The sequence below is a fragment of the Dendropsophus ebraccatus genome, chromosome 1 (genome assembly GCF_027789765.1).
Source record: "Dendropsophus ebraccatus isolate aDenEbr1 chromosome 1, aDenEbr1.pat, whole genome shotgun sequence".
In the NCBI taxonomy this organism is placed as follows: domain Eukaryota; kingdom Metazoa; phylum Chordata; class Amphibia; order Anura; family Hylidae; genus Dendropsophus; species Dendropsophus ebraccatus.
The window spans coordinates 123,793,035-123,806,552 of record NC_091454.1 but is presented as its reverse complement, the minus strand read 5'-3'; the positions used below and the strand labels follow the sequence as shown (position 1 = coordinate 123,806,552).

Genomic DNA, 13,518 nt, shown 5'->3' with positions numbered 1-13,518 from the left:
CTAAATAATAACTAACCGGTTGGCACTTTAAAAGCTCCTTTGTTTAGAAATAATTCGAATAATTTTTATATAACATAAAAAAATGCGTATAGTTAGACAGTCAATTAACATTGTAGGCCAGGTCTCTCGTAACAGACAGAAGCATATAAATTACATCAAAATAAACTTGCACTTGAGAATCATAAGCATGCTCTAGAGCCATATAAAAGTTACACAAGTAATGCTGCTTAATAATATTTAAGCAGTAGTAAATAGTACTTTCACAGTCCGAAGCAAGGCAGAAGAAGGGATTTTGTAATACTAGTTACTGTAGAATTAACACGATGTGCAATGTCTACCAGGACACCTGCAAGGGAGTGTTGGACTTCCCTGGTAGCACGCAAAGGTGCTAACCCTTAGAATAGCCTTTGGTGATATTTACTGGGAAAGGTAAATTTACTGCTAATGAAAACTGCAAAGAATAATTTCACAAGCTGTACAAAAACAGGTCAGTATCAGGCAAAACAGCAGCAGAATTATAAGTTCATAACCCTCTTCAGGACCAGACATATTTCCATTTTTGCTTTTTTTTTTATTCTTACATTGCAAGGCTATGTTCACACAACGTAAGTTCAGTGTTAATCACGGTTGTTGTTGTACATCGGCAACAAAGGCCGTAATTAATACAGAACCTACATTGTGCTGCAGTTGAGGGAATCCAGGCCTAAGTGCATACACATAGGGGGATATTTATGAAATGGTGTAAATATAAACCTGGTGTAAACTGCCCAGAGCAATCAATCACAGCTCCTCTTATATTTTACCAGAGCTGAAAGCTGAGCTGTGATTGGTTGCTCTGGGCAGTTTACACAGGTGTATATTTACACCCTTTCATAAATCTCTCCCATAGTATAAACTCCGGCCGGGATCACTAGCGGCCCTGCAAGAAACTGACATGTCAGTTTTCTGCGGCCGCTATTCACTGAATAGCGGCCGCAGAGAACCTGTCACTTTGCACAATGGAGCGTGCGGATCTGGCCGCACGCTCCATTGTGTGCAGTGGGAAATTCTGATGCAGAGGAACACGGGTGCACCCTCATTCGAATCTAGAAGAAATGAAGATCATCCGGCTGGTACTGCAATACCACCCGGGATGATCTTCTCAAACACTGGCGGTTCTGTGAGCCGGCCGAGTCACAGAACGCCCAGTGTTTTAGAGAATGTGAATATGGCCTAAGAGCCATAATTTATTTTTCCATTTACAGAGCCATACAAGGGCTTGTTTCTTTTGCTTAAAAAAACTGTACGGTAAAAACTGAGACGTTATAAGTGTTCCTCAGTTCAGGATGATAACAGCTTGTGTAGCTTTAATTATGTTTTACTACGTTTTAAGGCTATGTTCACACTGCGTATGAATCCGTAGTGTGAACCACAAATATACGCGCGTAGTTTTGAGGTTGATGCGTTCGCTTGAAAGTATACGATATACGCCCCCACAATGCACACTATGTATGAGCTTACGGCCGGATCGTATACGGCGCCGTGAAAAATTAACAAGACCATTGTTTGAGGACGGAAATGTTGAAACTCACGGCCGTGGATTTCCATGCGGTCCCGTACGGAGAACTTATTTCAGCCAAATTTAACTTGATTTTTCGATCCAAAAGGTTCTGTGTGGTTTACGGGGCTGGGCGAAGATTTCCAAGTAAATGACCTGTCTCAGATCGCTTCGAAACAAGCTAGGGAGGCATAACTGTACTACGGGCGTATGTTTGTGGTGCGTACGCATCCGGCCGCATGTCGATTTTTCGCACGCCCGTAGTTTTAGCCGCAAATGTACGGCAGCGTAAGACCTGCGTACAGAATCATACGCAGTGTGAACATAGCCTTAAAATGTAAAACTTTTCCCCCCAAAAAAATGCTGAAGCCTATACCTCCATTTTTATGTTTACAGTGCTGTTATTTTTTGTTATGATGTATAGTTTCTTTGTTTACTTAGCATATTTGTTTAATTTTTATATAATCAGGAATGTCAAAAGTTATGTTATCTCAGCAGTGAGACCCACTGTTATCAATAACTTTTAATCAGGAAAAAGAGCACAGCAGCAGCACGATCCACTCTCTGGCTGGCCACAAATTCTGACAATGTAGCCTCATAGACTTACATTGTAGGATTTAGCTGTTATTGCATTGCATGGATCAGTTAGGGCGGTGCTTTGCTAGCAGTCTCTATTAGAAGAGACAGTTCAGCAAAGATGGAAAGTGAATATAGACTCCGGCTGCAGATGTGACATTTAAATTCCATTTAAAGCGTGCCTCTTGAGTATCCATGTGCGTTATAGTGTTATCCATAATCACTATTATCTTTTAGACTAGTAATGGAAAATATTACATGCAAAGAACAGGGGAAACCGAGACCAGTACAGTTATCAGGATATGCATAACAAAGACACTACCAATCAATAAATAAACTTGATATAAAAACCAAGGGGGTGTAATCTAAGGAGAACCAGGACCCCCAACTTGAAATCTAGAGGATTTCCCATTAGTATATTAAACTGGGAGAACAATATTTCTGGCAGTTTTCTTGCTTTGTGTTTAGATTGATTTTGCTTGAAACATAAATAGTCCTGTTAAGTCGGGTTTCACACCATGTTTATCAGTTTCCTTAAATGCATACATCTCAAGAGCATAAATCCCTTGTAACAGATAGTTTAACTGATATATAGGTTTCTATTTTAGGCTGGGTTCACACTACGTATATTTCAGTCAGTATTGTGGTCCTCATATTGCAACCAAAACCAGGAGTGGATTAAAAACACAGAAAGGCTCTGTCCACACAATGTTGAAATTGAGTGGATGGCCGTCATTTAACAGTAAATGGCTGGGTTCACACTATGTATATTTCAGGCTGTATTTGGTCCTCATGTCAGGTCCTCATAGCAACCAAAACCAGGAGTGGATTGAAAACACAGAAAGGATCTGTCCACACAATGTTGAAATTGAGTGGATGGCCGCCATATAACGGTAAATAACTGCCATTATTTCAATATAACAGCCGTTGTTTTAAAATAACAGCAAATATTTGCCATTAAATGGCGGCCATCCACTCAATTTCAACATTGTGTGAACAGAGCCTTTCTGTGTTTTCAATCCACTCCTGGTTTTGGTTGCAATATGAGGACCACAATACTGACTGAAATTTTGGGAATGGCTGGGTTGCAGCCTAGTATGCTGGCTTTTCTATAGCAGGAAGCATCCAGCCTCATGGACAGCACCTACGATAGTGATGTGAATGCCAGTGGCGTGCTAACTGTACTATTCACAAAACCTGCCCCCACATATCATATCTATGGTTTACCTTAGGCACTGCACCTTGCCACAAATTCCCATTATAGTACTCCACAAAGTTAATTCCCCCAATAGTGTCCCTGTAAATCGTTTATTCCTACAATAGTGCCCCACAAATAGTTAATTCCCACAATAGCGCCCTAAAAATAGTTAATTCCCACAATAGCGCCCTAAAAATAGTTAACTCCCACAATAGTGCCACCTCATTTACTTAATTCCCCCAGTAGTGCCCGCACTCACAGGTTATTCCTCCAATAGTGTACCCACACACAGTTAGGCTATGTTCACACTACGTGAAAGACCGGCCCCGGCCGGGTCACGGAACAGCCGGTCTCTGCAAAGATTATCCTGGCCGGTACTGCAGTACCGGCCGGATGATCTTTCCGGCCGCAGAGTTCTGATGCGGGTGAGCCGCTCGCTTCATTGTGTGAACCTCCAGGTCTTTCTGTGGCCGCAATTCACTGAATTGTGGCCGCAGAAAACTGACATGTCAGTTCTTTGCGGCGCCGCATGGGATCCCGACCGGAATGTATACTATGTTTATATGCTCCGGCCGGGATCCCATAGAAGAATAGGCAGTGTTCCACACCATACAAAGTAACACCGTTGTTGCCGATGGCAACAACAGCCGTACTTTTATGTAGTGTGAACATAGCCTTAATCATTCCTTTATTCCCCCCTTTTTGCTAGGAGGGCTGTGAGGGGGCACCCATATTCTGGTCTTCCTCATTGGTGCTGAGGCCTGGATGTGCAGGACAGGAATGGAATAAAAGCAATAAATGGGGGCAACAGTACATGGGGGCAGCAAATACAATACATGGGGCAATAGGCACAATACATGGGGTACAACAGTACATGGGGCAGCATGCACAATACATGGGGACAGTAGTACGGGGGAAGGGGGCAGCCTTTGTCTGTCAGGGAATGATGGGATATGTAAGGCTACAGTCTGGAGAACATGTAAGCATGACAAAAAACAAATTACCTCCTCCCCCCCCCCCCCACAACTCACCTATCCTGGCTCCCACAATGCAGCTCCTGAGGCTGCAGGATGAGCTGGGGCAGGAAGGATGAGGACATCACCATGCTGCCCTACGCCAGGGCGCAATTCATTCCCTTCTAAGCCACAGGTTTGAAACTCTTGAAACCTCTGCCTAGAAGATTATAATATGGACAGTCCAGCCAGATGGACCACCCATATTATAATCCGCTGCAACATCCTGTGGGCCAGCAAACATTCTCGCTCAGCAGGCCAGATTTGGCTTGTGGGCCAGAGTTTGGCAGGCCTGTTCTAGACAAAATATTTCAATTCTGTAAATGGGGACATGGGGACCTAGATAAAACCCATGGAAGAAATTTAAAAAGATAATAGGCAGCAGGCTATGCTCCCATTAACCCCTTTACATCAGCAATCAGTATATATACGTTTCTAACAACAACTTGTAGAGCAGATCTGAGTTAGCACCAGAGTCTGTAAGGTATCTGCTGTATACCCATGAGCTAGGATCATCCAGGTGAGGAATCTAGGCAACGGAGAGCAGCATGGAGGTGCAAAAAAGCTACTAGAGAACAGGTACAATCCAAACAAGGAGATCCTGTGCAGTAGGAATGTACATATATGTTCCTGACTAGGGATGGTCCGAACCCGCCGAGGTTTGGGTTCGGCTGAACCCAAACGCTCGGCATCGGATTACCGCTGTCTGCCCGCTTTGTGCAGCGGGCGGATCCAGCGGGAGGACCGCCTGGAAAACTGGCATACAGCCTATGGCTATGGCTGTATCCCAGTTTTCCAGGCGTTCCCGCTGCACGGAGTGAGCAGACAGCGGTAATCATTGCGGATGGTTCGGGTTCGTACGAACTCTGTACGATCTCGGTTTGGACCATCCCTATTCCTGACTTTGAGGGGGTTTGAGTGAGAGTGGCCCCGCACACATTAGTGTCCTGGGAGCTGAGGATAATGAGATCCCGCAGCTGCCTCTCATTAACCCCTTAAACGCCATTATGCACAGCGATTGCGGCATTTAAGGTACACAGTGACAGGACAAGATCCTGTCACTGAGTGATCAGGACCCCCACAGCCATGCTGCAGGGGTCCCTTTTGCTTGTACCGACAGGTGGAGGTAAGTCACCTCCGTCCTGTCGGATCGGCGATCTGTGCATTGAGTCTGCTCTCAGGCAGGCTCTATGCATAGATCGCCATAACAATGATCTATGCTATGCTATGGCATAGCATAGATCAGTATATGAAATCTATTGACTGTGAAACTGTAAAAGAGTGTAAAAAAAAGTTTAATAAAAAAAGTTTTTAAAAGTATAAAAAAAACTTATAAACCCCAATAAAGTTTAATATACCCCCTTGCCCTTTATAAAAATATTAAAAAAATAAATAAACATATTATATATCGTAGTGTGCAGAATTGTCCAATCTATTAAAATATAACATTATTGTTACCGCACGGTGAACAGCGTAAACAGAAAAAGAAAAAACACACACACACCATCATTGCTGATTTTTTTTTAATTATATATCAGAAAAAAATAATAAAAAGCGCTCAAAACTTCGCTGTTACACCAATATGATATTAATAAAAACTAGAGATCATGGAAAAATAAAAGCGCAATGGCTCTTAGAAGGCTGGGTGAAACATTGCGGGATCGGTCTTGAAGGGGTTAAAGTCCCCAAAAGTTTTGTTTTAAAATTTCTACTCAGCTTCACAACCGAGGCAAGAGTAATTTGGAATATAAAAATATTCTCAATAATGTAGCCCCAAAGGGGGCATTTTCTGGATCTGGCTATTTCTGTACTTAATACTGTTGAGGTTATGGCTCTGCTTCATATATAGAAAGTGATGCCACTTGTACTGTGATAACATTTACAAACTTTTAATGTGTGAAAATCACTGCAGCATTTGATTGTAATACTTAATTGCATAGCAGTTTTCCCATGATGGTACTGAAAATGGAACCAGCATGAACAGCAAGTTGCCATTTCAGAATAATTACTTGAACTTCGAGGCAGACCTCAGTCATTATAAAACATGGAGTAAAATCACAAATGAGAACTTACATAAGATGATAAACTTGCATGGTAATTTAATAAAACTAATATACAACTGTGTCCATGTTATGGACTATCACTTTGGCCACCAGTGGGTAAGGATAACATTTCGGTAGACAACCACATTACAGTAAAAGGGGTTTTACCCCTTCAATTTTGAATTGTGGCTCTAAATATGTAGTTGCTTCCCTTTATTTGGAGATACTGGTGGAAATTTAGCATTGCTGTACGTCTGTGGATCGTTGTAAAAGAAAGTCACAAATTATTGCGCAATTGCTTTATTTGCGGATTACCCATCCTCATGTTTGCTATCAATTAAGCATGATGTGTACGTCTAGTTATAGTTGTCTTTCGACCTCACGGCACATTTATTATTAGCTAGTGCAAATCTTTTCCAGTCCGGACCACACTTAAAGTGATATTGTCACCCCCCTTTCTATATAAGGAGTTCTCAGCACCTTTCTTAACCTTATATTCTGGACATTTCATATCTGAAATGAAGGATTTATTTTGAGAGGTCTCTCCTCTCAAAAATGCATGTTATTGTTGTCAAACAGCGTCGTAGGGGAGGGGCTTAACCACCATAGTCCCACAATATCCCGGCCCACATCTGTGATGTTGATCCCGCCCCCTCCTCTACGTATCAGTGTGTAGCCCCATCTGCAGCGTCATCAGAATGGGCCAACCTAGAGACATAGTCCCCGCCCACACTGTGACAGCAAAATCAGAGGGGACAAGGCCTAAGCCTCTAGGTCCGCTCCTTTCAATGGCTGTGGAGGGGACGGGGCATAGACCCCGATGACATCATGGAGGGGTGTGGCTTAAGGAGTCATTGTGAACAGAAGTATGCGGCACTACAGTCATTAAGCCCCGCCCTTACGGCACTGTTTACCAACAATAACATACATTTTTGTGGGGAGAGACCACCAAGAAATCCTTTATACAGTAAGATATGAAATGTCCAAAATATAAGTTTAGAATGGTGCTGAGAAATCCTTACATGGAAAGGGGGTGACAATATCACTTTAAATGGTTATGTTTTTTATAGGAACTAACATTTATTAAGTTTTCAATGGACATAAGTTTATGAAGGTCCACGCATCTTTCTGATACATCTGGCACACATATACTTACATGCTAAGACCTCATATAGACACAAATACATTTACACCTCCAAAGATAAATCCCCCTCTCAATATGCTATATGTAAATGTATCCTGTCTCTGTCAGGGTTCCCTAGGTTTTAGTGTTGGGCCTTTCCTGTTTTCTCTCTGCACAATCCTAGTTAGCAGTCTATCAGTAGGTTTGAGGTCCCCATAAACTTTAATTTTTCATCAGCTGTACCGTCTAGAACCCTACGTTCTGGGAGAGATAAGCCACAGTCAGAGATCTCTTGCTGTGGGGTTAACCCTCACCTCCCCATAGAGAACACAGTATTGTTTGGTTGTCCTGAACATTCCTGTGTTTGGGGAGGACAGGGACTGGATGGGAGAGATAACTGACAGCTAAATAATTGTTTGGCCTTCAGTTGTTGAAGGTGTATGGCCACCTTTTCTTGCAGAATTTTGTTCTCAACTCTTCTACAAGGCTTCAAAGCTCTACTCAATGCTGATATTTGCAGAGATCTCATATCTCTTGTTTTTTTTTTCTTAGTTTTCCCACTTTGTTCAGCCTACAACTTTCACCATTCCTTATGCTCTTTACATTCTATGGAACCTGCACCATTAGGCTGGCCCCTGACATTTCCTGATGAACACTGACCACATGTATACCAAAAGAACAGTGTTTTAGCCTATGGATACATTCATTATATACATTAGAAACATTTTCCTGTGTTTAAGCCAGGCATAAAACAGAAAAATGGAGTAAATTTTGCCGATTCAAAATATGTGTTTCTGCTTGACAAATAGTACAAATTAGTACACCTTGGACCCACATGGATAGACCTCTCACTAGCCAGCCAACACCCTGCTCTGCACTAAGGAGGGGCAACAACCCCAAAACAGCTGTCTGCAGATGGGAAGTCTTTCCTTTGTGAGAGATTGTTTGGCTTGGCATAAAATCTCCAGTCAATATTCTAAGAGTAGAATGAGACTGGACTTGAAGGGACACCTCTTTGCTCAAGAGATGTGAAAGCTATTTTGCATATCCTTTCTTCTGACAAATAATAAATATGACAAAGGATATGAATGATATGACAGAAAAATGACAAATTACGGTCTGGTAGCCTTTAGTATCAAATGTTTGTAAATAATCTTGTGTGATAGTAATGTATTTGTAAGTTTATAGCAGCCAATTAAAGGCGTTAGCTGGTTAGGTAAAATATATGTTTCTTTCTATTCATGTCTTTACCTTTTCTGTCTTCTTGCCTCAGTTTTGAGCATGCTGCATTCTGCTAAAGACACAAAAAACTGTGGGAGAGCTTCTGAGTCAGTCTCTGCTCTCAACCCCCTCCTCCCTCCCTTCTGAGATGGCTGATGGAAACAAGTCCCTATCTGGAACTTTGTAATGCCAGGAGTATTCATCACAATGAATTCATCAGCAACTTGACTTCAGATTAATCTTTTCCAGCATTACAAAGAAGCTACAATGTTGTAGAAACAGCCGGCCAGGGACTTGTTTACATCGTCGTCTCGAAAGGGACGGGGGAGGAGGGGGTTGAGAGCAGAGATGGACTTGGCAGCTCTCAGACAGTTTTCTATGTCTTTAGCTGAAAGCTCAAAACTTAGGGAAGGAAACAGAAAAGGTAATGACACAAATGGAATGAATTGTAAGTCTCCAGGAGTGGGGGTGATTCAACATATATTTTACCTAACAGGATAACCCTTTTAAGGTTATGTTCACACAACTTCAAAATGATAATACGGCCATTATTTTAAAGAACATAGCCACTTAAAATTTAAAGCATGTTATCTAGACATCTTTTCGGGGCTTAGGCTACATTCACACGTAGCAAAACTAGCAGAATTCCGCGGAATGCCGTTAGCCTCCCTCTCATAATAGGAGTCTATGGGAGGCGCGCACTGCTGCTCTCCCCGCGCTGAAGAATGAATATGACGCTGTGAGAACAGCAGCGCGTGCCTCCCATAGACTCCCATTATGAGAGGGAGGCTAATGGCATTCTGCGGCAGACAATTCTGCCGCGAAATTCCTCTAGTTTTGCTACGTGTGAACGGGGCCTTATATAGGATTGTTTGGCAATACAGCCCTAATACCACCTTATGTAACCATCATTCACATAAATGTTCATACATAATAACACATATTTACCATTATTCAAACTAGTTAGGATATAGATATTGATTTCTTTGCTTTATACATTTTAATTTATGTATAAATATTAAATATCAATTTAAAAGAGTTGTGTGGGGAGCAGAATATGTCTCATGCCTTCTGCTTAATGACACTTTCTGTCTTTCCCAGCTTAAAAGTATACCTTCCAAGACAGGAGGGGGTGAATGTAAGTTCTGATCATTATGCGTGGGTGAAGCAATGCTGTTCCCCGCAAAACCCCCTTTATTCTCATAGCCACAATATATTTACTTTTTACAAAAAAAAAATCACAAAACATTATATGTAATATTAATTATTAATATATATTTTGCAACATATGATATTGTCAATTTTTTTTTATTCAATTTTTATTAGACATTTTTCCATAACAAATGAGAAAGGATATGGCATACATACAGTATATGATAATGGCAGAAAAGTCTAGAAAATATAAAGTCAGAGTGAAAATAGTACTATAGGGTATAGTGCTTTGAATGTTAAGGCCAGATATTTTATTAATCAATCTTTTGACCTCTGACCAAAACAGTTGGAGAAGGGGGCAACTCCACCATATATGAAGCGTCGCAGTGCCAACACTTCTTGGAAACTGAAGGGTAAATTTTGGTCAAAAGGACCGGACCCTGTACCAAATTTAAAACTTGTTTCATGAGCTATGCATGAGAGGGAGATAAAGATCTGTTGCCATTCCTCGGCAAAAAATGAGTGAAGATGCGGCATCTTCAGGTTTAGTGCCTAGGGCAACAGCAGCATCCAGTGAAAAAAGGTCCTTAAGCCAATAGCAACCTCAAGTCTTGTTTATATTGTGGAGTTTTCATTGAAATCTTATATCTTAAATATACCTTTAAAATTGTAAAAGTATAAAATTATATATGACCTATTATTGATTTTGGCAAAAGAAAAGCCAGGTACAGTACGATATTAAATGTACAGCAGAGTATTTTATGCTTTTCCTTTTATTCTTAGGCTATGTTCACACAGCGTGAAAGTACGGCCGTTGTTACCATCGGCAACAACGGCCGTACTTTGTACGCCAAAAGACCTTGCATGTTCTTATTACTGGCTGATTCATCTCCCTGCCCCTCCCTTCTTAAAAGTCTTCTGTAGGCAGTGTAATCTTATGTCAGTGATGCTAAAAACCTGTATTTACTGCTGAAAATGGATTTCCTTAGTGATAAGCAGATAAGAAGTTTAGAAGGAGGAGGAAAGCTGCCTTGTAAGTAAAGAAAATATAAAATAGTTTCTCACATTGGTTTATGTAGTTGATAGGTTTAAGTTGGTTGAAATGACAGTTACACTTCTAAACTTTTAACTGCCAGTCACTTGCTAGAGCTTTATCCAATCTAGGTCATCTGTAATCTCTTAGCAAACATCTATCAGTACCTTGTAGGGACAAGTAACCAGCACATCCTGCCCCCCCCCCTTTTTAGGCTATGTTCACACTGCGTATGAATCCGTCCGTAGTGCGAACCGCAAATATATGCATGTAGTTTTGAGGTTGATGCGTTCGCTTGAAAGTATACGATATACGCCCGCACAGTGCACACTACGTATGAGCTTACGGCTGGATCGTATACAGCGCCGTGAAATATGATCAAGACCATTGTTTGAGGACGGAAATGTTGAAACTCACGGCCGTGGATTTCCATGCGGTCCCGTACGAAGTACTTATTTCAGCCAAATTGAACTTGATTTTTCGATCCAAAAAGTTCTGTGTGGTTTACGGGGCTGGGCGAAGATTTCCAAGTAAATGACCTGCCTCAGATCGCTTCGAAACAAGCTAGGGAAGCATAACTGTACTACGGGCGCATGTTCGCGGTGCGTACGCATCCGGCCACATGACGATTTTTCGCACACCCGTAGTTTCAGCCGCACATGTACGGCAGCGTAAGACCTGCGTACGGATTCGTACGCAGTGTGAACATAGCCTTAAGTTGTATGCTGTTAATACTTTTGTGTGCCTAGTGTGTACTATTGTTACACTGTTTGTTATTGTATTTTACCTCATGAAATCTGGGCCTGTGAGTGTTGTCACTATTCCTGTATTAGTTGAGGACATCAGAATCATTCCTCTATATGCAATATATGCAATATGTGGAGGTGTCAGCCATTGGAGCCAGTGTTTAGTGGCCACTGTTGACTTGGTGTTTGATACCATATGCATTGCATTTCAATGTCTTAAGTAGGGACAAGGTATGTCCATATAGCTGTTTCTTTATGGCACCATAGGGTATTTTTAGCAGTAAACACATGAGAGAGACCCAGTCTAAGGGCCCTATTCCACCGGACGATTATCGTTTGCATAATCGTTAACGATTAACGATCTCAAACGACCGCTATTGCGAAAGACCTGAAAACGTTCGGTCATTTCCATGGAACGATAATCGTTACTTATGATCGTAATTGCGATCGTTTCTCTTCGCTATTTATTCGCTATTGCGTTCGTATCTATTGCGAACGACCGAACGATGTCTTATTCAATGCGAACGATTTGCGAACGAGCAACGATAAAAATAGGTCCAGGTCTTATAAAGCGATCAACGATTTCTCGTTCGGTCGTTAATCGTTAACTGCATTTCAACCGAACGATTATCGTTCAGATTCAAACGATTTAACGATAATCTGAACGATAATCGTCCGGTGGAATAGGGCCCTAAGGTTGGGTTCACACTACATATATTTCAGTCAGTATTGCGGTCCTCATATTGCAACCAAAACCAGGAGTGGATTAAAAAAACAGAAAGGCTCTGTTCACACAATGTTGAAATTGAGTGGATGGCCGCCATTTAATGGCAAATATTTGCTGTTATTTTAGAACAATGGCTGTTATATTGAAATAATGGCAGTTATTTACTGTTATATGGCGGCCATCCACTCAATTTCAACATTGTGTGAACAGAGCCTTTCTGTGTTTTTAATCCACTCCTGGTTTTGGTTGCAATATGAGGACCACAATACTGACTGAAATATACGTAGTGTGAACCTAATAGAGCATATTGTGGTCATAGACAGCCACTGAGAAACACATCAATGGGCAGTAAAAAAGGATGAGGCTGAGTGACTGAAGCCCAAGGAGGAGTGAAGCTTGTGAATTCATCATTTTAGAACAGTGAAGCTTAGTGTTTGACGTGGGCCCCAGTGCTGGGGACCCACAGAAGGATTGTTTGTGAGAGATTACTACAGACCATGGTGCATCCAGGAGTCTTGAAAGGGAGCCAATAGTTGCAAATTGTTAGAAGTATCAGTATTACCAGCATTACCCTAGAACTGGTTGGTCAGTAGCTTAGTTGAAATTCTACCAGATGATGATGTCGGTGGTGATAGGGGTCAGACTTAATGAAAAATTATGGAAAATAACAACTGACCCCTTTGTTTACAAAGAGATAAGCTGCAGGGAGAGTTCTCTCACTGCAGCTTACCCCTCCCCATAGACAACACAGGAATGCTTGGCCAATGTCCCTGTGTGTGGGAATGACGAGTGGTGTGCAGGAGACACCTATTATTGAACTGTCAATTATTGAAGGCGTATGGGGGTCTTAGAAAGAGTCTAACTTCTGTATTGCCAGAAGAAAGAAAATACTTTTTCAGTTGCTGACCCAGAGAGAAACTGTGTTGTAACTAGAGGCTATATATAATATGCCTTGTTCTGCAATTGGAGATTTCACTGTGAGCATTCAGAGTTTAAAGACAAAATTATAAAGTTACTGAGAAGGTAAATGCATGCTTTAGTCTAAGTCACTATAGTACCCTTAGGACTTCAGCTACAGCCCTATATGTTCAACAATGGGAGAGAAAGCGCACATTGTGCTCATTTAATAATCATCCTTACAGACATTTGC

At 41.5% G+C, this 13,518-nt stretch overlaps 1 protein-coding gene across 1 annotated transcript in view; it reads left to right on the top strand.

Moving 5' to 3' along the window:
* PCLO (piccolo presynaptic cytomatrix protein) overlaps positions 1-13,518 on the top strand; it is a 259,253-nt gene that overhangs the window by 13,359 nt on the left and 232,376 nt on the right. The window contains exon 2 of the mRNA XM_069957749.1: positions 5,150-5,155. Within this exon, the coding sequence (XP_069813850.1) occupies positions 5,150-5,155 (6 nt within the window). The remainder of the gene's footprint in view (positions 1-5,149; positions 5,156-13,518) is intronic.